General features: G+C 47.1%; 1 protein-coding gene across 2 annotated transcripts in view; it reads left to right on the top strand.

Annotated features, from left to right (window-relative positions):
* The window catches only part of ITGBL1 (integrin subunit beta like 1), an 821,186-nt gene that overhangs the window by 733,811 nt on the left and 59,610 nt on the right, over window positions 1–27,765 (top strand). For both annotated transcript variants that reach the window (XM_063953248.1, XM_063953247.1), the window contains one exon: window positions 16,744–16,860. In XM_063953248.1, coding sequence (XP_063809318.1) covers window positions 16,744–16,860 — 117 coding nt within the window. The remainder of the gene's footprint in view (window positions 1–16,743; window positions 16,861–27,765) is intronic.

The raw sequence follows: 27,765 nt of genomic DNA on the forward strand, positions 1-27,765 counted from the left end.
GACATGCGGTTTGTATGAGCGCGGATACTCCTGAACCGTTTTAAAGATGGCAATCTTTCGAAGATCAAACAATTTGGATGACTCTCATCAGTGAATATACTCCTAGCTTTCCTTAATACATTTCTAGTATACAAGTCCTTCATACTTGGCAGAGGCACCCCAGTGATCCTACTGGCAGTTTTAACCACCCTCTCGAAAGCTATTCGTTCCGCTACAGTGCAATTTCCAAACCACACTATCATCCCGTACGTTAAAACACTCTCTACAATACTATGATAAAACCTAACTAAAGTGCTTGTGCTTAAACAAACAGCTCTAAGCCTCCTCAAAAAGAAAAGGCGTTGCTGCGCCTTTTTAATCAGAAAAAGACTGTTCAAAGACCAAGTTAAGTCATTTGTAATATATGTGCCCAAAAATTTAAAAGAGACCACCTCCTCAATCGGCTTTCCGTCCAACGACACGGGAAATAATGGTCTATTACAACCCCGCCTAAAATCAACAACCATCTCCTTTGTTTTAGACGTGTTTAAAACCAAACAGTTTGCTTTACTCCATTCCAGTAAGCGTAAAATTTCGGATCTATAAAATGACTCATCGTTACCACTTATCAAACCGACAACCGACGTGTTTTCTGCAAATTTCACCACTTTAACGGAATCAAAAGTTGAAAAACAATCATACGTAAATAGAGAATATAGTAGCGGGCTCAGGACACACCCTTGTGGGACCCCTGTACTTATACAGATCTCACCAGACATGAATTTACCAAGCCTAACTACTTGCGGCCTAGCTGTCAAAAAATGTAGAATCCAATTGCACGTGAACCCATTTACGCCTAGGTTAAAAAGCTTAGAGACCAAAGATGCTGGTACAATAGTATTAAACGCAGAGCTAAAATCCACAAATAAAATTCTCACATAAGTCCCTTTCTTCTCTAAGTGGGTCTGTGCCTGATGTAAAACAGTCAGGGCTGCGTCCTCTGTAGACCTGTTCTGCCGATATGCAAATTGAAAAGGATCGAAGTTCGCAGGAAAGTGGGATCTAATATGTTTTAACATCAGCCGTTCGAAGCATTTCATAACTAATGATGTTAGCGCAATGGGCCGATAATCATCTAAACACTTTGGTACACCCTTTTTGGGTATAGGGATAATTTCTGTGTACTTAAAACACTTGGGTATTTTACAGACCTGCAGAGAGATATTAAATATTACTGTAAAAATCCCAGCTAATTCATTACAGCATTTTCTGAGAACTTTTCCTTGAATCCCATCTGGGCCAGCAGATTTGCCCGTACGGACACCTCTGAGACACTTCAGCACCTCTTGCTCATCCAAGACTAACAAGGCCTCGCCAGGTCTAATCCCAACCGCTTCAACACTAGTTGAATCATGTCTATCAAATCTTGAGTAGAAGACATTTAAATCTTCCGCCATAGTGCTATTTACTGCACTTGACACCGCCTTCCTAGGTTTATAATCCGTAATATCTTGCAGACTACGCAACATACTCTTAGGGTCATTACACTGCTTTAACTTGTCCTCCATTTTAATTGAAAATTCCCTTTTAGCCTTTTTTATCCCTCTCCTCAAATCCGCTCTAGCAATTGAGTATGCTTCCTTGTCCCCTATTTTAAAAGCTATGTCCCTTGACTTTAGCAATGAACGGACTTCGGAGTTTAACCAGGGTTTCTCGTTTGCAAAAACTTTAAAGCACCGCTTGGATGTTACACTTTCTACGCAGCAGTTTATATAGCCTATCACCGAAATAGCTAATAAATCAATATCAATAGACCCACTCCTTATGGACTCCTCAATTAACAACTCCCAGTTAGTAAAAGCTAAAGAGTCCTGGAGCCTTACTACAGCGTTTTCCGGCCATACAGTAATAGTTTTCTTCCTAGGCCTAACCCGCTTTACCAGGGGTATATACTTAGGGATCAGGAACAGGGAAACGTGATCTGACTTCCCAATATGCGGGAGGACAACAGTCTCATAAGCAAGATCCATATTTGTGTACACTTGGTCGAGAATATTGTCGCCACGTGTGGGCACCTGAATATTTTTATAAAATTTAGGTAGGACCGACTGTAAGTCAGTCTGATTAAAATCTCCAGCAATAATAAAAGCAGCATCCACATATTTAGACTGTAAGCCAGTTAACCTGTCATATAAAGTGTCAAGTGCATAACCTACAGTAGCTTGCGGGCAAATGTAAACAGCCATAACCAAGATAACAGAATATTCTCGGGGCAAGTAATAAGGCCTGCACTTGATCACTAAAAATTCTAAATCCTCAGAGCAATAAGATTCAACAAAAACAACATTTGAACACCATAGCGTATTTACATAAATGCAAACCCCACCACCCCTGCATTTCCCCGATGCATTTGTTCTATCAGCTCTGAATAAAATTCTGTCCGTGAGTCCCAAGGCGGAATCAGGAACAGACTCAGTCAACCATGTCTCAGTAAGAATTAATAAAGAACCATTCTTAAGGCACCGTTTGTTAGCTATTTCTGCTTGAAAGTCATCATATAGGATTTTCACAAGATATACTCTAATACGTATTTTTCTCTGGGATTTTAGTCACCATATCTCTCCTGTATCTCTGCTTGTGCTGACTACACTGCGCAGGGGTTTGGTAAGAGGTATTGTGCTGCTGCCAATTGTACTGTGTTACCTGATACTGCAAGTTATATCATGTCTGCTTCTGAAGGTAATGGTTCTGGGGCTGAACACACTGCCGGTGTTGCTGAAGCCACAGATCCCTATGAGGAGACTATAGCAGCTGTGGGCTCTGGTTCTGGGGGCTCCTTGCCCCCCAGTGGGACTGTGGCAATGGGGGTACATAATCACCCACCGTGGGCTACTTTCTCCACGCTTCTACATACGCTAGTTACTAAACTAACACCCCCTATGGGACCTCCTATGCCGGTGCAACCGTATGTGGTCCCCGCAGCAAACCCGCCTTGGGCGGACAATTTATCTGCTCAATTGAAGAAGTTGGACCAGTCCTTGACTACTAAAAAGTCTGACCCTCGCTCGCCTTTGACCAAGGGGTCCTCTAAGCGAGATCTTATCTCCTCACAATCCACTGCTGTCACTGATGAAGATGGCGCTTACACTGACCCCACAGATTCTGACACAGATACTGCTGATGGGGAGGGTAGTTCACATGTGGATGTTCCTGATCTTTTGGAGGCTATTAAGTTAATTTTACAGATTACGGATGATCCCGAGCCATCCGCCCCTCCTAAGATACCAGATAGGTTCAAGCGTCAGAAGGTGGTTAAACAAGTTTTACCTCATGCTGACCACCTAGTGGATATACGTCAGGAACCCGGGGGAAACCCGGGAAAGAAGTTTGTGCCTCAAAAGAAGATGCTGGCTCGCTATCCCCTTGCGCCAGAGCTGTCTAAAAATTGGGAAACGCCTCCTCCAGTAGACTCTCATGTGGCTAGCATGGTGGTTTCCTCAGCTCTACCTGTCACTACCGTCACGTCTCTAAAAGAGCCTACGGATAAACGTGTGGAGGGTTGTCTGAAAGCGATTTACTCCCTCACGGGTGCTGCACAAAGGCCCAGTATTGCAGCAACATGGGCTGCAGAGGCTATTGAAGCATGGGCCTTGGAGTTAGATACTGAAATCTCTTCTGACCATGCTAGACAATGCTTGTCATATATTGTCACAGCTTCTCACTATATTAAAGAGGCGGCTTCTGATGCCGGTATCCTAGCAGCCAAGGCCTCTACTACATCAGTCCTGGCTCGCTGAGATCCTGGTCTGTGGATCTGGGCTCTAGAAAAACCCTGGAGGTACTCCCTTTCAAGGGAGATATTCTGTTTGGGGAGGACTTAAATAAGATAGTGACTGACTTGGCTACTGCCAAAACTGCCTGTCTGCCAAGTACCGCTCCTTCTGTGTCGAAGGCTAAAGGTACTTCCTTTCACCCCTTTCGTCCTTCAGGTAAAGCAAAAGGTCAGGCGTACAACAAGCAGGCCCGCACTTCCAAACCTGGTAAGCCGAAGCCCAAAAGAGCCTGGGCTGCCCGTCAGCCAGCTTCCAAGACCGATAAGCCTGCCGCATGACGGGGCGGGCCTCCCCCTGGGGGATCCCAGGGTGGGGGGCCGGCTTCTAGGGTATACCCAGGAATGGTTGAAGACCACTTCAGATGCCTGGGTACGGGAAGTCGTCACCCGAGGTTACACCATAGCCTTCAAATACTGACCCCCTCATCGATTTTGCCGGACAGATGTCCCGTTGGACCAGACAAAGGCAAACACTCTACATTCTGTGGTACAGACCCTCCTGGTTACAGGAGTCGTAGTACAGGTGCCTCTTGCTCAGAGGGGCCGGGGGTACTATTCTCCGCTGTTTCTGGACCCGAAACCGAATGGGTCCTCCCGGCCCATTCTCAACCTCAAGGCATTGAACAGGTTTGTGAAAGTTTCCAAGTTCCGTATGGAAACCCTTCGCTTTATAGGTCTGGCCTTGGAACCTGGGGACTACATGGTCTCCCTGTACATACAGGATGCTTACCTGCATATTCCTATAGCAGTGTCACATCAGTAATACCTGAGGTTTGCAATTGGCAACCTCCATTACCAGTTTTGGGCGTTACCTTTTGGTTTAACTATGGCTCCGCGAGTCTTCACCAAAGTTATGGCGGTGATGACGGTGGTACTCCGCCGTCAAGGGGTCAGGATACTGCCGTATCTGGATGACTTGTTAATCCTGGAGAATTCCCCAGAAATTCTCCTACGTCATTTGGATACGACTGTCCAGTTTCTACAAGCCCACGGGTGGCTCATCAACTGGAAGAAATCCTCCCTGGTCTCTGCTGAGAGCATGGTGCACCTGGGAGCGCTATTGGACACTCACAACCAGCGGTTGTTCTTGTCTCAGGAGAAAGTCCTGAAGCTTCAGTACAGGATTCGTTGCTTCCTTTCTCGTCCGCAAGTGTCGATACATTCGGCGATGCAGGTGCTGGGCCTCATGGTATCAGCATTCGACATGGTGGAGTATTCTCAATTTCACTCTCGCCCCCTCCAGAGGCTGATTCTAGCCAAGTGGGACGTCCTGCCTCACTGGATCAGGTCTCACATGATCTCATTGACTCCGGAGGTCCATCTGTCGCTGCACTGGTGGCTCCAGGACCAACGATTGTGCAGGGGCCGTCCCTTCTGGATATCGACTGGGTCCTGTTGACGACAGATGCCAGTCTCAGAGGTTGGGGAGCGGTGCTGGAGCAACACTCCCTGCAGGGTCGGTGGACCAAGGAGGAATCTCTCCTCTCGATCAACATTCTGGAATTGCGGGCGGTCTTCAATGCGTTGAACCTGGCCCAGCATTTAATTCAGAACCCTCCTGTTCAAGTACAGTTGGACAACGCCACCACAGTGGCTTACATAAATCATCAAGGCGGCACTCGAAGCCGTTTGGCAATGAAGGAAGTCTCACGGATTCTACATTGGGCGGAACGCCATCTGCCGGCCATATCGGCAATATTCATTCTGGCAGTCCTGATTTGGGAAGCGGACTTTCTCAGTCGTCAGGACGTACATGCCGGCGAGTGGGACCTCCATCCAGAAGTGTTTCAACTCCTAGTGGAAAAGTGGGGCCTTCCAGACGTAGATCTGATGGCGTCTTGAAACAATCACAAGGTTCCGGTCTTCAGAGCAAGGACAAGGCATCCTCAAGCAGCATTCGTGGATGCGCTGGCGGTGCCGTGGAGGTTTCGGCTGCCGTACGTGTTCCCTCCGGTGTCACTCCTGCCCTAGGTAATTTGGAAGTTCAAGCAAGAAAAAGGAATTCTGCTCCTCATAGCTCCAGTGTGGCCCAGACGGCACTGGTTCTCAGACCTGCAAGGCCTATCGTCAGAGCGTCCAATTCTACTTCCACAACGCCCAGACCTCCTTGTTCAGGGTCCCTGTGTCTACCAGGACCTAGACCGGCTATCTTTGACGGCGTGGCTCTTGAAGCTTCCGTCTTGAGGGCAAAAGGGTTTTCTGAGGCGGTCATTCAAACTATGTTGCGGGCCCGGAAACCGGCTTCTGCTCGGATTTACTATAGGGTCTGGCATTCCTACTTTGTTTGGTGCGCATCTAACGATTATGACGCTTCCAAGTTTAGTATAGCCAAGTTGTTGGCCTTTCTTCAGCAGGGCCTGAACTTAGGCCTGCGTCTGGCCTCCCTCAAGGTTCAAATATCTGCCTTGTCGGTGTGGTTTCAGAGAAAGATTGCGACCTTACCTGATGTGCATACCTTTACTCAGGGTGTGTTGCGTATCCAACCTCCCTATGTCCCGCCTGTGGCTCCTTGGGACTTGTCGGTGGTTTTGGAGGCGTTACAAGAGTCTCCGTTTGAACCTCTTGGTTCAGCTGATCTTAAGTGGCTTTCCCTTAAGGTGGTGTTTCTGCTGGCTATTGCTTCAGCTAGAAGAGTGTCGGATTTGGGTGCCTTGTCTTGTAGTTCCCCATATCTGATATTTCACCGTGACCGGGCGGTTCTTAGGACACGTCCCGGTTATTTGCCTAAGGTGGTTTCTTCGTTCCACCTTAACCAGGAGATTGTGGTTCCGGCACTTGTTTCTCCTGATTGTCTCCCAAAGAGCGGTCTTAGGATGTGGTACGGGCTCTCTGTATCTATGTGAAGAGAACTGCTTCTATTAGGAAATCTGATTCTCTCTTTGTGCTGTTTGGATTTCACAAACGGGGCTGGCCTGCTCACTAGCAAACTTTGGCCAGATGGATTAGAATGGTGATTGCACATACTTATGTGAGGGCTGGTCTATCAGCTCCTGCTCACATTATGGCCCATTCTACCCGGTCCGTTGGACCTTCTTGGGCGGCCCGCCGTGGTGCGACCCTTGAACAATTGTGCAAGGCGGCTATGTGGTCCTCAGTGAACACGTTCATAAGGTTCTATGCCTTCGATACTGCCACTTCCCAGGATGCTTCCTTTGGACGCCGGGTTCTTGTGCCCGGTACAGTGCATCCCCTCCCATAAGGAACTGCTTTAGGACATCCCCTATGTCTTTCCTTGTGGAGCCCAGTGTACCCAGCAGCAGAAAACTAGTTTTATGGTAAGAACTTACCTTTGTTAAAACTCTTTCTGCGAGGTACACTGGGCTCCACAAGGCGCCCACCCTGACGCACTTAGCTTCTTTGGGTTGGTATGGCATTAGCCGCTGACACTTCTCCTGTCGTGAGAGTGTGGTGTATGTGGCTACTAACCGTTGTCGTCTCTTTTCCTGCTACTGCATTGTGCTGGTTTACTAAAAACTGAGCTCCTGTGCAGGAAGGCGGGGTTATAGAGGAGGCGGCGCTATGCATTCTGGGAACAGTCAAAGCTTTTGAGCCTGTTGGTGCCTCGGATCAAGATCCTACTCTACACCCCTATGTCTATCCTTGTGGAGCCCAGTGTACCTCGCAGAAAGAGTTTTAACAAAGGTAAGTTCTTACCATAAAACTCATTATTGGTCTCCTTAAGAGGTAAATAACAGAAAGTAGTTATATTCAAGATACCTTTAGAGGTATCAGTGAGGATTCTTAAGTGAGTGGTGCTTTATAATCATTTATTGTAAGTATATGTTATATACTCTTTTTTTGAAGGTCACATTCATACAGAAAGAAAAGAAGAAAATACAAAATACACTTATTTAAATTAGATTGAAAACTCTGTCATTTCTGTAATTTATTAGGGTCTAATTGACGCAATAGGGTGACCTGGGCAAACAAATGTAAAATAGTTACCAATTGTGTTGGTGCTCTAGAGGGACAATATGACAGCACATTCGTTACAGCTGTTGTAGCGAGGAAACCTCCATGACCAGCAAAGGTACAATGTCAGAAAGGGACAGAACAAGGACATGTTCTCGGTCCTCAGTAGTGTTTAATCATTGCATAATATTACATTAAAGGTCAGTTTATCAATGTAAGGTATATTTTAGATGTGACTATCTTCTATAAATTATAACAGTACATATATTATATAAAGAATTTAAGCAACTGTATATACAGTACTACATACTGTATATTCCTGTGTGGGTGAAGCTTTAGGTATTGTGGTTATATATTACAGTCCCCGGGCCCCTCTCTGTCAAGGGGCCCCCCACACTGACACCACTAGCTCTCCCTCTTGTGCAGCAGCATAACCAGGCTGCCAGATTGTGAGCAGGACAGTATGCATTGCAGGCATAGACACAGGAGTACCAGGATTTATGAGATACCAATGGAGCTTCCTGACCAGAGGAAAGATAGCAGAGAGGAGAGAGCTGTAAGTGATCCAGGGATCCCAGCTTCTCCACCAGCCTGGGTGCCAGGGTCCTGTGTAACCTGTTATCTAATGAGAACGTTCATGTCTAGAGAGAGACACACACACAGCATCCTCCTGAGTCCTGTCCCAGCATGTTAGTAGTACAGAGGCTTCTGCTACTGCATTTTGGAAAGATAAATGATAGATTTTATTTTTCTATGTGTATTTTAAGGTTGTTTAAGTTGTCTTTGTTCCACTACAGGAAACCATTATAAAATATTTGTATCTATGTTAGGTAGAGATATAATCAGTACCCAGGTCTTATTAAACTATCCGTTTAAATCTAATATATATCATTAGTTTATATTTAATATACACAATCCATACCTTCCATTCCAGGAGGGACAAATTGCTCTCTACCTGGACTTTCTTCTTAATTATGATTGTAATCATTTTTGTTGAAATACCTTTATTATCAATGAAATAGTTCAACACATGTGATTCCAATCATATATTAAAAGGGAAGTCCAGGTAGAGAGCATTTTGTCCCTCCCAGAATGGGTCATGTTGAGAGGTATGCACAATCTGATATACAACCTCCCCCACCACTAGGGCCCCCCTGTCTTAAGTGCCCCAGCCCACGACACCCATGGAGTGGGAATAGAACCTCTGGCGAGCGCAGCAAGGCCGCAAGGGGCTTAGTTGCACTCACCCCCCTGCCAGCATTCTGGTGTTTGGGATCCCGGTGTTGCCATTCTGACCGCCGGGATCCTTCCAAGGCTGGTTCTAGACCTTGTGGCACCAAGGGCGAAAGTGTCCTTTGGCGCCCCCGCCCCCCTCCCGAGAGGCAAAACAGGGTTAGTGCGCATTTTTGGCATGTGTCAGAAAATAGGGGCATGGCTTCTTAGGGAAGGGGCGTGGCCACAGTTATACCCCCTTTAGTTGTGCCCCCAGTAGAGTTGTGCCCCTGTAGTTGTGCCTCCAGTAGTGTGTTGCCCCCTGTAGCTGTACCCCCAGTAGAGTTGTGCCCCCTGTAGTTTTGCACCCTGTAGCTGTGCCCCCTGTAGAGTTGTGCCCCCTGTAGTTTTGCCCTCTATAGCTGTGCCCCCAGTAGAGTTGTGCCCCATGTAGCTGTGCCCCCTTTAGTTTTGCCCCTAGTTGCGCCACTTAAAAAAAAACAAATAATAATAATAATAAAAAAATACTCACCAGCCCCGCTCCTGCTTCCCAACCGCTGCTGCTGTCTCTGGCCACCTGCTCCTCGGATCTATGATGTCTCTCCCATAGCACTGCACAGACACTAGAGGTCAATTAGAACCTCTACCGTCTGCAGCCGCTTCCACAATGCCGTGCGGTGCGCAATGACGTCAGGTGCACCGCACGGCAGCATGTGGGAGGGTCAGGCTGTGCATCGGCGGCGGCAGCGCCCTTCAGGATGCGGCACCCGGGCAAAAATCCTGCTTGCCTGCGGCAAGAGTCGCTCTTGGAGCCCGCGTACCCAAATCAGATGGAGTAATTTGTGATTTGTGATAATTTGATGCTACATAATTTCTGTGATCAATGGCTAGCATTATATATATATATATATATATATATATATAATACAAGACACCTGATCTGATCTGAGCTGAAAACCAAACACCATGGGCCAAATGTAGTAGAATGAGAGATTCGAAAAGTGAGAAATTTGGTAAGGTTTTTCAGTTTTTATTAAAGTGCCACTCATTTACACTGCAAAACCAGGTTGATCTTGCTGTGTAACTGATTGCCACTTTAAAAAAAAAACCTGCAAAACCTTAGCAAATCTCTCACTTTTTGAAACTCTTACTTTTGGCCCCATGTGACAAAGTTGCAGCATGTGCTAAAGTTGCAGCATCATGATGTTGTAAAGGTATCCAAGCCCAGCATCAGACAAGGGGTTAATAGTTTTACTACAGTATATAACCTAAAAAAATATATCAGAGTATAAATACTAATGAATAAAATAAATTACAGACACTAAAAGCCAACAATATAATGAAATGAAAAAATAAAATAAAATAACAACAGCAATAATGAGCAAAAAGACACATAATAATTATAATGTTTTGTTTTAAGCTACTATATTATAATTTTAGCTATGAACACAGTTACAATAATGCAGTCAAATATAATCATGAAGTAGAAAGCTAGTCACCCATATAGAACATGGTCAAATAGTTTTTATAAATAACATATAAGCTACAAGAAACACTGCAGTCCCAGGAATCATTAAGACCTCTGGGAAAGACAGTGTCTAGTAAGAAGATCTATTTGCTTTTCTTTGCATTAAGATTTGATTGCGATTACCACCTCTGCTGGAGGGGGGAACATGATCAATTATGATCGTATGAATACTAGCAACACTGTGTTTCTCAGACATACAGGGGGATATTCAATTGTTTAAAAAGTCAGCTGGGTGTCTGTTTTTTCCTATCTAATAGGAAAAAACAGGCACCCAACCGACTTTTGAAACAATTGAATTCCCCCCTCAGTGTCTGGCAACAGGTTGGTCACTGTGATCCGAGCTCAACACCTGATGTATAGCTAAAAATTAATAACAGATAATGAATTTATCTTTAGGTTTAGTACTATTGTTAAGTAGTTGATCTTGAGGTATTGCCAGTACTTTATTCACTGTTAATTGTAATTCAGCTCTGTTATAACATCACAGTACAAAATTTTCCAGTATGTCATTAAGTGCCTGTTTAGTTTTATTCTCATCAGAAGTAATTCTTCTCACTTGCAAAAATTGTGAAAACGGGAGTCCCCATTCCAAGGCCAAGGGGTGAAAACTCACGTTTCTCAAAATAGTGTGACAGTCAGTACTTTCCACAAATAATTTAGTGCCGAAATGTCCATTAATAAGCATACAGTAATATAGACATCTAAAAAATGTACTTTTTCAGAGCTAGGTCATAGGTCAATTGGATAATACTTCCTGAAGAATTATGCTGTTAAAAGAGCTCCAATAGATCTTTCTTATTACTTGTCCAAACAATAAGCAGGTCATCAATAAAGCGTAACTATAATGCTACTGGTGTTTTAAGACAATCAAGGTCATAAAATACCACCTTCTCCATGGATGCCATAAAGGCCTTAGGATAAGATGGAGCTACCATTTGAATGCATTGCACATTCGCAGACCTGCAGAAAGAATTTTTTATTATACAAAAAATAATTCCTAGTAAGAACTAAAAATAACAACTCTAAGAAAGAAAGAAATAATAATAATTTTAATATATATATATATATATATATATTTCTTTATTTATAAAGTATCTAAAATAATTCTAAGAAAAATATATTGATACAGTATATTATTTATGTGTGTGGGTGTGTGTGTATAGTGTGTGGGGGGGGGGGGGGGGAACCAACACACCAGGGCACTCACTTGAGAAAGGTGCACAGACACCGGAACAGCTGTCAGGTGATGGAATACATGGAGTTTAATATGCCAAGTATTTGATTTCTTGATTATTTTCATGTTATGCTGAAAGATGGCTACTTTTCTTATTTGTGGATAATGGGTTATTATTAAATGTATTTTTATTAAAGACTTGTATATTAGATCCTGCGAAAAAAACACCTGTTTTTCGCGTGAAAATACATAGGTCTCGCGAAAAGCCACAGACCAATGTATTTTCGCAGTGCTTATCGCAGGTCTTGGGGGCACTTATCATGGATTATGCTTTGCGTTCCTCATAATACCCAAAGTGCTGGTAACAGGGGGAGGAGCGTGCCACATCGGAGCTAATTGGATAACCTCCGGCGAACCAATCAGCTGCGATAAATTACTGTAGCTAATTGGATACCCCCCCCCAGTATATACTGTATATCCAAAAAACAACTGCGGCACTCACAGAACTTTGTCAACTTGCGGAAAAACTGGTAACACATACAGTACCTAGTTACTCCAAATTTCATCTACGTTTCGGTTTAGTGTAAACGTTTGTAAGGAAGTTGCTTGTAATGGTAAAATCACTTTATATGCAGGTAGTTCTCAGCATATTCCAATATTACAATGTATAAACTGCCAAATGATTTCAACTTCAAGTTGAAACATAGTTTAAGCTTCTATATCTATTTATTTGTACTGAATAAAAGGTAGTAGACGTAGAAAACACCAGACTGTGATTTATTTCTTGCAGAGATAAAGACACATTCTAAAGAACATAGCGTACTCGTGCATTTGAGTATATTTTGATATTTTATTTACCATGAATAAATACTTTGAGTTACCTCTTATGTTCAAGCATGTTCTAAGTACTGTATGTCACATACAGTTTTTCTGGTACAGACTGCTAGCTAAATTCTACTTGTCTGTTCTGTCCAATGTCCTATTTAACATTTGGAAATAATTTACAGTATCTTCATTTAGTAACATAACCAAAATACTCAAGCAATTTCACAGTGAGATATAAACCTCATTTTCGTCCCCAAGTGACGTCAGATCTTGCTCTCACAGTTCCAATGCCAGTGGCATTACAAGGATCCCCCTGGTAAAGATTCAAAGCACAATCACGTTCTGCTCTCCCAATGTGTCAAGGACATAACCTCACTTTTGAAGTTCTACCAGAAGTATCCCCACAGTCCTAGTGACATTGCAACAGAGCACAGCTTATGGTGCTAAAAACAGTTTGTAGTGGGTGAGATGGAATTAATGTATAAAATTAAGCAAACCGCATTGACCATGCTTAAATATGTTTGGTTATATAATTCTTAATTATTTTATAATTCTCATGTACTATTTAAAAGGCTGGCATTACAGAAAAAAAAAATCAGATATTCAGATTGATCCCAGTTTTGTTTTATTTAACTGCAGTGCAGTACAGATCATTGAGAAGAAGCAATATACAAGTGTAAAAAAATAGGTTAAGAATATATAATACAGTAGTATTTATTGTAGTTCCCTGCATGCTAATTGGCAGCCAGCGATGCAATCACAAAATAATTGCGATTGCATCGCTGAAGCAAACATTAATGGTGACTCCGGGCAGCCACAACTAGACTGCATATGCAGGAGGTCCGCTGCCATTTTCTTGATCGGAGCGGCACCCCGAAAACAGTCCAGCCACGCTTGCGTTGGCCGGACCACTCCCCTACAATGCCGAAACACTGCTATTCAGGGCTGCAGAGGATAATGTGCGGCCACAGACAGATCAGAGCAGCTGGGCAACCGCAGCACTAATGGCGGAAATAGCGGCGGCCGGTCAGTGTTTCGAAAAAAAGTGATAATTTTCTCCCTCTGAAGCTGCATGACCCAACACCGCCCATACGCCGGTACCACCTTACTAGTGTATTCGGGGTGGGGGACTGCCCCCACCAGCAACTTACATATGTGTCCCGGCCATTGCCACTTCCCCCACTGTTGACACCTGTCTCACCCAGCCGCTCCCTTCCCCCGCAACTTAAATGTGTGTAGAGGCTGCAGCTGCTCCCCACACCGCCGACACCTGTGTCTCTCCGGAACTTTGATACCCAAAGCTGCGCCCCCCCCTCGCATGGTACTGTTGGGGCTGCCCGTCCAGGGCAGTGACACCTGCAGCCCCCCCGTATCATACTGCTTGGGCTGCAGCAGCGGTGCCCCCCTACCACCCGGGTTGCTACAAAACTTAGAAAGGATCACTGCAGCCATGGCCCCCCTCTTCCCCTCCCCCCCTGCTGCCGGCAATTGTTACAGGGGGCTGCTTGGTAGCAGAGAATACATTGCAGCCGTGCCACCCCCCCCCCCCCTCCCTCCCCTCTGCTGCACAAGTTGCCGTGTAAACGGCAGCTTGTGCAGAGATTCAGAAGCTGTTCGAACAGTTTCACGATCAAACTCTGAAAAAAATGCCGGAAAGACTACAGCTTCCGACAGATTTCTGTTGGACACAAGGCCAAATCCGACAGGTTTTGGCCCCCTTTCCGACAATCTCAATCTGACTTTAAAAAAAGTCGGATTGAGCAGGGCGTCCCCCCAGCCAGGCTCCTCACTCCCGGCAGCGCCCTTCCCCCCGTTGCACATATCTCCCCCAGCGCTGACAGCGCACCTCCCACCGCAGACATCACACACACACCCTCACCGCCGCAGACATCAAGGTCCTGGCGCTGACAGCTTCCCCCCCACTGCAGATATCTCCACCCGCAGCCACTGACAGCGCACCCCCCCTACCCACAGCAGACATCTCCGCCCGATGCCAGCTCCCCCCCACCGCAGAGATCTCCCCCGCCACTTCTAAGAGCGCACACCCCCCCTTGCCGCAAAGATCTTCCCCCGCCGCCGCTGACAGGGAACGCAAAATCCGCCAGTCGAATTTGGATCAAATCCGCCGGTCGGATTTGGACGTTCATTGAATAGCCCTTGTTGGATCCATACCGACAAATGCATGTCGGAATGGATCCGACACTTATCGAATATACTCCTAAATAGTCAAAATCTTACAGACTTATCTCACCCTGTGTACACACCTTTAAGTTGTGTACTCACAGTGAGATCCTTGCTATGCCGATTTTGACTATGTGATTTCCCTTGAACTCCCCCCCAGAGCTCAGATAGCACAGATAGTATAGATCTGTGCTTGTGATTTGGTCTATGAACGATTTTGACTAATGTGCCCTACACATTTGTCGATCCGCTGCTGAGCTACCTGACGGCGGATATGGCCAACGGGCGACCCGGTGGCGGGGGGGGGCAGCGATGGGGGGAGTGAAGTTTCTGCACTCCCCCCGTCACCTGGCTCCATAGCACTGCATGCTAATATGGACGAGCTTGTCCATATTGGCCTGCATGCATAAGCGACGGGGCACCAATGATGAACGAGCATGGGGCTACGCATGGTTCATCATTGGTGCCTACACACAGAACGATATGAACGAGTTCTCTTTCATTAATGAACGAGAACGTTCATATCGTTCTGTTTTATCTGCCAGTGTGTAGGGCCCTTAAGTGTAAATTTTGACTATACTTTGTACTAGATAGTACACTAGATAGTCTAGATTGACTTGCCTGCACAGTCTATCTAGTCTTATGATACCGACCCCACGGGAGCACGCATCGGGATCGAATCTGTATCGCAAGCTGCCTAACACCTTGACATATGCGCTAACTTTTCATAAAATTTTGACTATATAGTCAAAATCTTACAGAGTTATCTCACCATGTGTACACACCTTAAGCCTTGGATGGAGATAAAGTCTACTGAGATAAAGTGCCAGCCAATCAGCTCCTAACTGCCATGTTACGGCTGTGTTTGAAAAATGACAGGAGCCTATTAGCTGGTACTTTATCTGTGTTGACTTTATCTCCATCCAAGGCTTAGTAAATAAACCCCTAAAGGGGGGTACACATGGAGAGATCAGTACTTAAATTCTAAGCAATCTGACTAGACTGCTTAGAACTTAACCACGGATCTCTCCGTGTGTATGCCCCATAGCGATAGCGATGCACGGCCCGGCACGTCACTATCGACGGTTCTAGATTGGCCTGGCACAATCTAGCAGGTCGCTCATTTCACCGCTGGGTGAAATGAGCGTCACCCCCCCCCCCCCCACAGTGATAAAGTACCAACCAACCAGATTGGCTGCTGCTTTATCACCGAGCAATTTATCACTTTTCAATGCTTAGTACATCTCCCCCTCACTGATGTCCATTAATTAATGGCAGCTCACAGCCGGTGTAACTGGCACTGTCAGAGTCTGCCCGACCCAAACTGATGAAAGCACAAGGGATGGGTGGGCCCTGTCAGGGACACAGCAGAGGCTGCTGTGTTCCTGCACTCACCAAGGTACATGCCCCCTGTTCTCAACACCATACAGGACATTGTGTTTGTACCCCCTGTCACCCACTATCTCTCCCTGTCTCTCTACCAGCCAATCAGCTCCTAACTGTAATTTTTCAAACAGAGCCTGTGACATGGCTGGTACTTTATCACCGTACTTCACTGGTACTCCAAGGTTTGATAAATGGGGCCTTAGTTTGTAATTGCATGATGCTATGTTGTAATAGAGCCTGTTCATGTAGAACAGAATTCGTTGTGGATAGACTCTGAACCCTTGGAATAAAGAAGGATTTGGCTGTTGTTTTGAAATTGTGTTGTTTTGTTTTTGTAAAGTCATACATAAAAGTGTTTTACTAATTATCTACTTCTGATTGCATACAAGCAATGAAATGTCTAGCTGATATATCTCGTCAGCTGTGTGGTGAAGGAGTTAACATGCACAGTAACTGTGTAATCAAAGGTTTTTGAGTATAGACATGTTATGCAGAGATGTAGAAGTCTGATTATTATGTATTATATACATGTAAGAGAGGATGTCATAAAAATACAAATAAAACATGGTATGCTATAGTTATTACCGCCTATAGTTTCGACAATATAACAGCAGTACAGTAAAATGTGTCATCTTAGTTATTTTCCAAAGAAGCAATTCATTTCTTCTGTGTAGCAGATAATGATCTCACTAATGTATGTATTTCATCCCTCAGGGAAATGTGAATGTGGACACTGCACTTGTTTCCCGCCTGGAGATAGCAGGGTGTATGGAAAACACTGTGAGTGCGATGATCGGCAGTGTGAAGATCTAGAAGGCAAGATTTGTGGAGGTGAGTATTCTCTGCCTACATTTTCTTTATGTGCATTGACCCAGAGCATACCCCCAACTGTGCTGGGGTTTTTTTTGGCAGAATTATCTCTATTAGAGTTTTTTAGAAGTGGAGATTTTGCCCATAGCAACCAATCAGATTCCACTTAACATTTCTTTAGCTTCTAAATAGCTAAAATCTGATTGGTTGCTATGGGCAACATCTCCACTTCTAAAAAAACTCACACCTTAGTAAATATACCCCAAAGGGTTATTTACAGTACTAACAAAGTATAGTGAACCTATAAGATATTGCCATTCATAGATGTAGTGGAAGTTACAATGAGTGAAGCAGTATATATGTTACTTTTTAAACTTTACATTTTATATTTAGCAGTAGGGAGGCCAATCCCGGGCCTTTTAATCAATCCCGGGTATCCTGGGAAAAATGATCAATCCTGGGATTCCTGGGATACCTGGGATTGGGTTTAAGATTTTAAAATTAAAATCTTCATTGCCCTCACCCCCTTCCCGGACCTGCCCAGCCCACAGATCTACACACCATCCTCTGGGAGTGCGGGCGGGTTCACTTGCTGCAGGCAGTGGGCGGTGAAGTGCGATCCAGGCAGCGTGGGCTGCTGGCGTCAGACTGTACAGCATGATCTCTGACTTCACGTCACACTACACAGTGCGCACAGCTGGGGGCAGGGGGAGCCGGCAGGAGTGAGCTGGGCAGAGTCTGAGCCTCCGGAGGATGCTCAATGCTGCCTGGCATTGAAAAAACAAAGGGGCTTTACTAATCCCGAAATCCCTGGGATTGGAAGCTGCAATCCTGGGGTTGAATCCCGGCCAATTTTTGGACTAAATCCCGGGATTCCGCCAATTCTTATCCCAGGATTGGCCACCCTATTTAGCAGTAAATAATGCTGACCTAAAACTATGACTATTTGCCAAAGAAGGTGAAGACATTTTGGGCTATACTTACAACAGGGTGGTTTGTAAAGTTTAAATTTTTTAAACAGTGAAAGGAATCAATGGTAAATCAAGCTTTATAAAGAAAAGAAAAAAACAGCCCATAGAGGCAGATGTATGAAGTGTTAAAGCAGTGATAAAGAAGTGATAAGTGGAAGGTGATAACGCACCAGCCAATCATTATGGGTTTGAAAAATGACAATTACTAAGAGCTGATTGGCTGGTACGTTATCACCATCTACATATCACTGCTTTATCACTTCTCCGGGCTTAATACGTCTGCCCCATAGTAACTACAGTATACCTCTTTGTGTTTTTGTTGGTTACATAAGCCGCTCATAACTTTATTGTGATTACATAAACCTTTTACTTAAGCTAGCTTATCACTAAATAAAACCACACCACACACTGAAATAAAGACACGGACACAGTAGCTGGAGTTAAAGGTCAGACGATGTTTATTAATCGCTGACCAACTCTTTAAACTAATAATTGAGGCCGAATTAGAATTGAATTGAATATATATTAACTTTAGTTTGGAGGATGGCAAACAGAAAACCGCTGCCAAACACCAGCACCCGTCACCTAGATGACAAACCACCAAACCAAGGAGGGGAGTACACATACCCCGCCTCCTTCCCGCATAACCCGCATTGTGCTGGCCTTACCCCTCTTTCTCTGGCAAACGTTCGGTTCCCGCAGGGGAACGTCTAAATGTCCAACCGCAAGAAAAGGACACACCTGCCGTCCATTTAAAGAGGGAGCCCCACAATGACCACTTATGCCTGTGTGACAGCTGGTTGGCAGCGATTTCCCGCCAATCTGGCTTTCAATAGCCCACAGCAAGAACAAAAAACGTAGACGCATTCTGGGAGGGCGGGCGGGCATAAACTGAAAGGCAAGAGGGAGTCTAGCAAGATGGCCACCCCCTATATACTAACCTAAGACCCTCCTCTTCATCCTGATGCACAACCCCTTAAACCAATAGGAAAAAACCAACCGGGAAAACTGATCTGCCTAGCAACTGCTTAGTCATTTAACAACCAATCACAAAAAGTTGATCGCTTATATGGCCTCAGGCTTATGCAGCCTTCAGCTTATCTAAGCCGCTCATAACTTTATTGTGATTACATAAACCTTTTACTTAAGCTAGCTTATCACTAAATAAAACCACACCACACACTGAAATAAAGACACGGACACAGTAGCTGGAGTTAAAGGTCAGACGATGTTTATTAATCGCTGACCAACTCTTTAAACTAATAATTGAGGCCGAATTAGAATTGAATTGAATATATATTAACTTTAGTTTGGAGGATGGCAAACAGAAAACCGCTGCCAAACACCAGCACCCGTCACCTAGATGACAAACCACCAAACCAAGGAGGGGAGTACACATACCCCGCCTCCTTCCCGCATAACCCGCATTGTGCTGGCCTTACCCCTCTTTCTCTGGCAAACGTTCGGTTCCCGCAGGGGAACGTCTAAATGTCCAACCGCAAGAAAAGGACACACCTGCCGTCCATTTAAAGAGGGAGCCCCACAATGACCACTTATGCCTGTGTGACAGCTGGTTGGCAGCGATTTCCCGCCACCAAGGTTTTCCAAACCGCCACCGCCATCCGCAAACAGAACCTTAACCAACCAGAAACTAACTAGCTCTAACGAAAAAGACCGAAAATATCTTCCAGAAAAAACTGCACTCCTTCCGGAGAAAGGTGAACCCCATCGTCTCTATAGAACTGCCTGTTCCGCAGCACCAGCAGAGGATGCTTAATTGCCACTCCGCCTATGGCCTTGACAAACAGAGACACCGTCGAGTTCACCTTTTTGCGTGCTTTCTCCAGCGCCGAGAAACGCACCGCACCACGCCAATGGAAACGGGGCACCATTTCCGACCAGACAATGCATACCCCAGGCCAGTGACAACGTATCGCCACCACATCCGCCTTTATAGACAAAATCAAGTCTATGCCTTTAACTCGGCCCAGATCATTACCACCCAGATGAATGATAATACAACTGGGGCGACCCCAGCGGCGCTCCCTAGAAAAAAGGACGCGCAACAAATCACCCCATAACATGCCCCTAACACCTAACCATCTAAATTGCCGGGACCCAAAAATCTCAGTCGCCCTAGATGCCATGGGATGTTTCTCCGCCCAAAAAACATATGAATGACCAACCATCCATATGTGGTCTCCAAAATTGCTGACAGCTGTAAAAGAAAATATCCTAATGTCAGATTATGCACATAATCTGTAACTTAAACACAACGTAACCAATAAAACCCAAGTGAAGGAGAAAACTCAAAAAACCTCCCGTGGACCTTGGTAGAACAGCCAATTGAAATTAGGCCCCCTCGGAGGAAAAATTTTAAAAATTCGCTTCACACCCTCGATTCCTGAACGGTAAGCGTTCAAAAACCGACGAGTAAACACGTTTTTGGGTTAGCGCAACAGGCGCACTTATAACTTATCTATATGGACATAGGACTTATAGGAGGCCGACTTCCAGCGACCCAACTCCCGAATAGCCGCTGGTGATGAACCAGCGGCCGCCGCATGGGTAGCCGCCCCAATCCGAAAGGAATGAGTACCGAAGTCCGCCACCTGCAAGCCCAACGCCGTCAAACATTTCTTGAACACCGATGAGAACTGAAACTTTGTCAGAGGGTCCAACTGCGCGTGCACCAGCAACTGGTTGCCCCCCGGAGGTCTTAACCGCACATACTCTTGCGTCAACCGCAGCGGGCAAACGCCCATACCTCCCTGAGCCTCCAAGGACAACCAGCGACCCCGACCTGTTTGATCTGTCTTGGACCGCACAATCCTACAGAGCAACAGGCCCTCCTGCAAGCGCACATTCTCGTAGAGCAGACCCGATTCCCGGGACGCCTTGCTGCTCGCCACTAGCTCGCTCACCCGAAAAGCCCCGAAAAAGGCCAGGGCATACGCGCTACTAAACAATGCCACCTCAAATTCCGAGGACGCAATCCGAGGTAGCACACGCAGCAATTCCGCTAGCAGCTGCAACGTTATAGGCCTACGTGAATCCGCAGGCGCCGGGTGCAACCTAGCCCAACCTTTCAGCGCTCTGGAAAGGACAAACGACCCCGTGGGGTCCGTTGTCCCGTGGAGTCGCGAGTGAAAGGCGATGCCCGCAAGGGCAGTAGCCATGGCCGCTTTTGACCTACCGTTTTGGTAATGCTCCCAAACAAAGGTCAACAGGGCGTCGGCCGAGGACTCACCTGCTACCCCGTACCTACTCTGAAAGGCTGACCAATCCCGCCATGCAGCATCATACGCTCGTAGCGTAGAGGGAGCCAGTGCACACCTGGCCAACGCCGTTAAACCGCTTCGACCATCTGCCAGACAGAAGGTGGGCACTGTAACCCCTCTGCCTCCGCTCCCGGAACCAACGTCCTGAATTTGTCAAACTGGAACCGGGACAATGCATCCGCAATTCCATTGTCAACTCCAGGTACGTGGCGAGCCCTAACATTAATATTGCGCTGCAAACAAACCAACACTAAATGCCTTAGCAATCGCAGCGCCTGCGGAGATGAGGAACGCTGGTTATTAATCGCATGCACTACCCCTAAGTTGTCGCAAAGAAACAAAATGTCCCTATTTGCGAACCGTCCGGCCCATAACTCAAGCGCCACTAAGATCGGGAACAATTCCAGCAGGTTCTTGGTAAACCCACGCGTTACCCAAGATGCCGGCCAGGCCGCAGCGCACCATGAGCCAGCGAAGAACGCGCCGAAACCTCGACTGCCTGAAGCATCCGTGAACAACTGCAGCTGCTTACTGGAACAACAAGGCGCGGGCCACAACACTTCCCTGTTGAAGGACACCAGGAACGAGACCCAAATCCGCAAATCATCCTTGATCTCGCGGGAAAGGTACACGGAGTGATTCTGTCGAACCGTCCCCGCGGTGGCCCGCTCAAGTTTGCGACAGAAAATCCTACCCATGGGGATAATCCGACACGCAAAATTGAGAGAACCAAGCAAGGACTGCACCTGTTTAAGCCGAACCCTGCGTTTTCCTAAACAGTCTGTAATCAAACCCAATAGTTTCCGCACCTTATCCTCGGGCAAGCGACAGCACCCCCCTACCGTGTCAATCTCGATACCTAAATAGCTAAGACAAGTGCAAGGACCCTCGCACTTATCCTGCGCAACCGGTACCCCTAAAGCGCAGAATAACGACCTGGCCACCGAGAGAATGTCCCCACAGACCGAACTGTCTCCGGGGCCTACAAAAAGAAAGTCATCCAGGTAGTGAGCCACCCCCATCTGCCCGGAGGCGGTCTGGACGCACCAGTGCAAAAACGTGCTAAAGCACTCAAAGTAGGCGCAGGAGACAGAGCAACCCATGGGGAGACACCGATCGACGTAGAATTCGCCCCCTATTTTGAAACCCAGAAACCGCAGGGAATCTGGGTGTAGCGGGAGTAGCCGAAAGGCCGACTCCACGTCCAATTTTGCCAACAGACTCCCCGGACCACAATCCCGCACTAATCGCAGCGCGTCGTCAAACGACTGACATCGAACTCTGCATTGGGCTTCCGGGATAGCGTCGTTGACCAACAGCCCCGGCGGGTGCGACAAGTGCTGTATCAAACGAAACTTACCTATGGCCTTCTTGGGCACTACCCCTACTGGGGAAATGCACAAGGAGGGCAACGGGGAAAGGGCGTAGGGCCCAGCCATGCGCCCCAGCCCAATCTCCCCGTCAACCTTCCGCCGGACTTCCTGCGGGAATTCCCGAGCCGATCTCAAATTCTGGCGTGCAACCACATACACCGAATCCGGGATTGGCAAACGAAAACCGTGCTGAAAGCCCTGCAAGAGAAACGATGCCGCCGACTCATCGGGGTACAAGGTAAGCCAGCGCTGCAACTCGGGAACTATAATCGGGGAGAAGGCCTTACTTGCCAATTCCACCGGCCTCGGTGGAAGCGGCAGGCTTACCGCCTGTCGCCGCGGTGCATTCCTTGGCCGGGTGACTGGCTCCGCACAACCTGCATGAGTGGCGAAAACGACAGCCCGTTCCTTTGCCGCATTTGCCGTCGTAGGCAAAGCACTTGCCTTTTCCCGTCAATCGAGAAGCCACCGCCCCGGGCTTCTTGGCCGCGACGTCCGGGGTGGGTTTGACCTGCTGCGTGACCTCCAACCACACCTCAACATCCTTAAAACCCGCGGGCAGGATGGGGTTGCCATCCTGATTGCGACGAAACTTCTCGTCGTAATCCCGCCACGCGGAACCCTTGGATTTTAAGTACATATCGTGTACCAAAAACAAATATTTCACCAAGTTGGCATACTCCGCGGGACGCGATTCCGTGTAGCAAGCCATGAACACCAAAAACCCACGCAGCCACTGGTGAAAATTGCGAAACGCATTTTCCCCAATACCACCCGGTTTCTTGGCCGCGTCAAAACCCTGCCGCATTTCCTCTGTAAGGGTGAATATGTCTACATACTTCCCCTTACGTATTTTTTCCCGCATGCGCTTACGAACCCCTCTTGTCACTGCCGTGTTGGCGCAATGTACCATCTCGCCGTAACGGGGAGGGTCGGAGGGGACCACCTGCGCAGGAGCGGCCACCTTGTGCGCCTCCTTGGCCATTCGCCGCGCGATGAGCCTAGCTAATTTACGCGGGCGCCGCGGAGAGCCGGATGATACGCTGCTAGAAGACGAGGAACTACAAGTTGAAACGTGTAAAGGAATATTTAGCTCACCGGAGTTTGAAGGACCCGGAACCGCGTCGTCCGCTGCACCCGCCTCCGCTGATGGCCGTACCACCACGTTCGCAGTCGCGCTTGTCCGTGACCTTCGCCTCGTGACGGGCGTAGCCCCTGAATTAGACGGAACCTGCAAGGGAGAAAAAGAGGGGACAACCGGCACCGGGGGAACCAGAACATCATTAACACTTGTCCGCAAATGCGGAGGCGGAGAGCCCGTCCCCCCGTTCCGTGGCGGATGGCCGCCCGGCAGCTGCAGGGAGGGGGCCCCCGCCGAGGTGTACCCGATCGACTGCGTAAAGGCTGACCCGCTCACTGCACCGAAACTCGCGGGGTAAGACGGCCGCCACGCCGTATGCGGCGGGCAGCCGCCCGCCCCCGCCCATCCGTATGACGCCGGAAGGGGCCAACTCTGTGCCACCTGATACCCACCGCCCGGTGCCTGCCCTGACTGCAGGCCCGCAAAGGCCGGCAAGGGCACCGCGACTCGGGGGCCACCGACCGACCACGTGGACTGCACGCCGGCGCCCGCGCTGGCCCCGTGCGGGGAAAACTGTGTGCCGGACACCGTCATGAAGCCCATGGAAGGCATGCTGGCGGCTAAGGGGAATGCTGGAGCCGGAGGCCACGCAAAACCCCCGGGGAAGGACTGGCTCCCCGCGAAGCCTTGCTGCGCTGCTACCGAAAGCGCCCCGCCGGGCGTCATATAAGCCGCCGAGACGGATGTCTGTGTGGACCCAAACTGAAAAGGACCGGGAAGGGCGTGGAGAGGGGTTTGAAAACCGACGAGCGGGGGCGCCGTTAATGGCGTCGGGGCGTCTGACACCCAGGAGGAGCCCGAGCAGGCCACCGAGGCCGGGGGAAAACCCTGCCATGTGACTGCCGCCGGGGCGGGTGTGGCGGCCGCCGCTGCCACGTCCCCCGCCCCGGCGACACTAGGCCCAAACGGCCCAATATTATTTAAATTGAGGTGCGGTGTGCTAAACCCCCCGCTGGAGGGGGGTAGTATGGGGCCCTGTATTGTCCCGGGGACAGCGGGAGCCGCTACCCGCTGCCCTGGGCTCATATCCCCCAGCTGCATATTGACCCCCCCTCGCCCCCCGCAGCTCTGCCGCGGCCGTCCGGCACAGCTTGTGCCCCCAGGACGCCGCCGAGAGCCGACCGCGGGGATGGAGGAGGAGGGCCGGAGGCACTTATGGAAGGAGGGAGGGAAGTCGTTTCGCCCGCGGGAGGCGCCGGGGAGCGCGGCCCAGCCGGACCGCGCGCACCCGCGCCACGTGCAGAGCGGCCGCCGGCCGCCGGAGGGGAAGTGCTGCAGACGCCCGAGGCAGGAGGGAGAGGAGAGGCCCGTCCCGCTGCGAGCGCCGGGACGCGCGGCCCGGCCGAGCCGCGCGCATCGGCACCACGTGACGAGCGGCCGCTGGCCGCCCGTCTCCGTGCGGCAGGGGAGCGGGCTGTAACTGCCCGTCCCCGCCGCCTGTCTGAAACAGGGGGAAGTCCTCTCTGTGGCGCAACGCTCGGGGAGCGGGAGCGGAAGGCGCTCCCCGCATCCACGAGGCGCCGGGGGGGGGGGAGCTGCACGTTTTGGACGAGGCATGGCAGAGGGGGGAGAATCTGCAAAAGTAGACAATGACACGCAGAGAGGGGGCACAGCACTGTATAATGCCCTAGAGAAGGCAAATGAAATTCAAAAAAAACAAAAACAAAAACAATTTACAGGCAGTGAAAATAAGCAATAGTACTTATCCTTCCTGGGGCATAAACTGAAAGGCAAGAGGGAGTCTAGCAAGATGGCCACCCCCTATATACTAACCTAAGACCCTCCTCTTCATCCTGATGCACAACCCCTTAAACCAATAGGAAAAAACCAACCGGGAAAACTGATCTGCCTAGCAACTGCTTAGTCATTTAACAACCAATCACAAAAAGTTGATCGCTTATATGGCCTCAGGCTTATGCAGCCTTCAGCTTATCTAAACATACTACATTTTTCTATAGGAATTAATGACAGTTTTTCGCTTCTCATTGGTTTCTAGTAAAATGGTGACTGTATTCTGAGGAATATACTGTAGGGTCACTATCCAATTACCTGCCTTTGCTATCTTTTATTTATAGCAGCTTCTATACACTTTAATGGTTTGCCATAAACATATTTGTCTTTACTTATGTTAGTTTGATGAACTTCATGTATCATGACTTTTGTAGATGTATGCATGAACATCTTTAGTCTGCTGCTAAAAGCTCTCCAGGTACTGTAGCCAGTATTGGGCAAAGGCTGCAGCGATCTGGTTGTTTACTAAGCGACAGAGCAGCGGCATAAACACATGGCAGTTTACAGCACATCTATCAAACATTGGCACACAGCAGTGATAGAAATGAAAGTTGGTGCAATATGGAATTGTCCTTGGAACTGTCCCCAAAGTGGAAGATGGTCCCCATACACTAATATAGAGACCTCCTTATTTCCCAATTCATCAAAATATGAAAATACATACTTATTGGAATTTGATTATGGGAACAGATGTCATCTTCAGATGTTGTCCATTCTCAATGCCTTACACCTTCCTAAGGGAAGGAGTGCCAGGTTAGAAAGAGCGATCCTTTCGCTCTTGTTCGTCTCACTACGCGAGACATGAGGCTTCAGTTCACGCATGCACACTAGCACTGCTGAGTCAGACTCCGTAGCGGTGTCATAGATCACAGGGACAGCTGATTTTCGGAGCACCTGCCCCACACCGGAGCAATGTTGAATTGCTCCGGAGTTTTAGTATCCACCACTGCTAATTTGTATACTAAATTGGAACTACTGAGTGGCAGTGCTTGATGAATAGTGCAAAAAAAACCTTCATTAAAAAAATCATCATTAAACTGGAATGCAACCCCCAATATGAATTTGTATTATATGTTGAAATTACCATTAATTTCTTTCTTTTGTTTTAATTTCAGAACACCTCTATAGGTTAAGAAAATCATGCAGAGGTTGTTTGCTGCCATATTTTTCTTTAAGCCTCACAAAATCACGAATTTTGAACAATAGATTTCCCTGTAAACAAAAAATAATAATTTGGGGAAAATAGATTTCTGGCATAGATTTTTATTTGTTAACATACAGTAGCAGAGAGATATAATTATGACAACTCCTAGTCAACAATTGCTAACTATTACAGAACTGTTATACTGTAGATCAGTACAGCAATTGGAATTTATTACGTTTACATTCATGAATAGAAGTTTCATATGTGGATTTTTTTGATTTTCCGAGTTTAGTTCCGCTTTAAGAAACAATTATTTTATAGGTGCCTATAAAATACTTAAGTTATGCAACAAGGAAAGATACATTCCAAAATTATTTTAGTTTCAGAATGTAAAATTATATTTATTTATTTATTTCTTTGCCAAATGTGCAAATTTTATGTCATCTATGTATTTATTATGGCCAACTGATTATTCACAGGGCAAAGGCAGCTGCCTTTACCACTGAGAGGACAGACCTTCCAGTCATCCTATCATTTCCAGTTTTACTGAAGCTGTGCATCACCAATCATGACCTTTTTTGCTCCTGGCCATGTTTAACAAGTCTTCTGCAGCCACTTGGCTAATCTTCTGGTAGTGAAAGAATTTCTTCTGGTCATTTGACCACTTCATTGGCTCTCTGGTAGCCTACAATATTTACACCAAACTATCCATAGGAAGCAGACCTTGCACCCTAGTCATAGTTATTAAACTACAATTAACATAAGTGTTTTTCCTATGAAAAAATAATGACCTCTAGTAAAGTTGATGTAGATTTGTTATCCTTATCAATTGAAGATATGTCTTCACGTAACACCAACAAGTCATGTATTGAACACTTCTCTAATCATGCTAGGTGAGTTAATCCATTTTGCTGGGTCATTAGTTATCGCATGTTTTCCCAGAAATCCTAAAATATAACCCGTTGGGAAAACTTGGGGGTTGAGTTTGAAAACCACTGACTTAGCGTCATTTACTTAGTGGTGATTTTTTTTGTGGCTTTAATACACAAATGGAAAAGTAGATGTCTGTGGTATTTAAACTGTACACACTTAATATATTTATGTTAAGGGACTTCCATTGGGCAGAGCATTGTAAAGGCCGCATTTTAGGGATCTTTGCCATTCTGTCCTGCATCTGTGCCCTTACTTGCTAATCCCATAAGCTCCTTCTTCCACCTTAGGTGGC

This window comes from Pseudophryne corroboree, chromosome 2 (genome assembly GCF_028390025.1).
Source record: "Pseudophryne corroboree isolate aPseCor3 chromosome 2, aPseCor3.hap2, whole genome shotgun sequence".
Lineage (NCBI taxonomy): Eukaryota > Metazoa > Chordata > Amphibia > Anura > Myobatrachidae > Pseudophryne > Pseudophryne corroboree.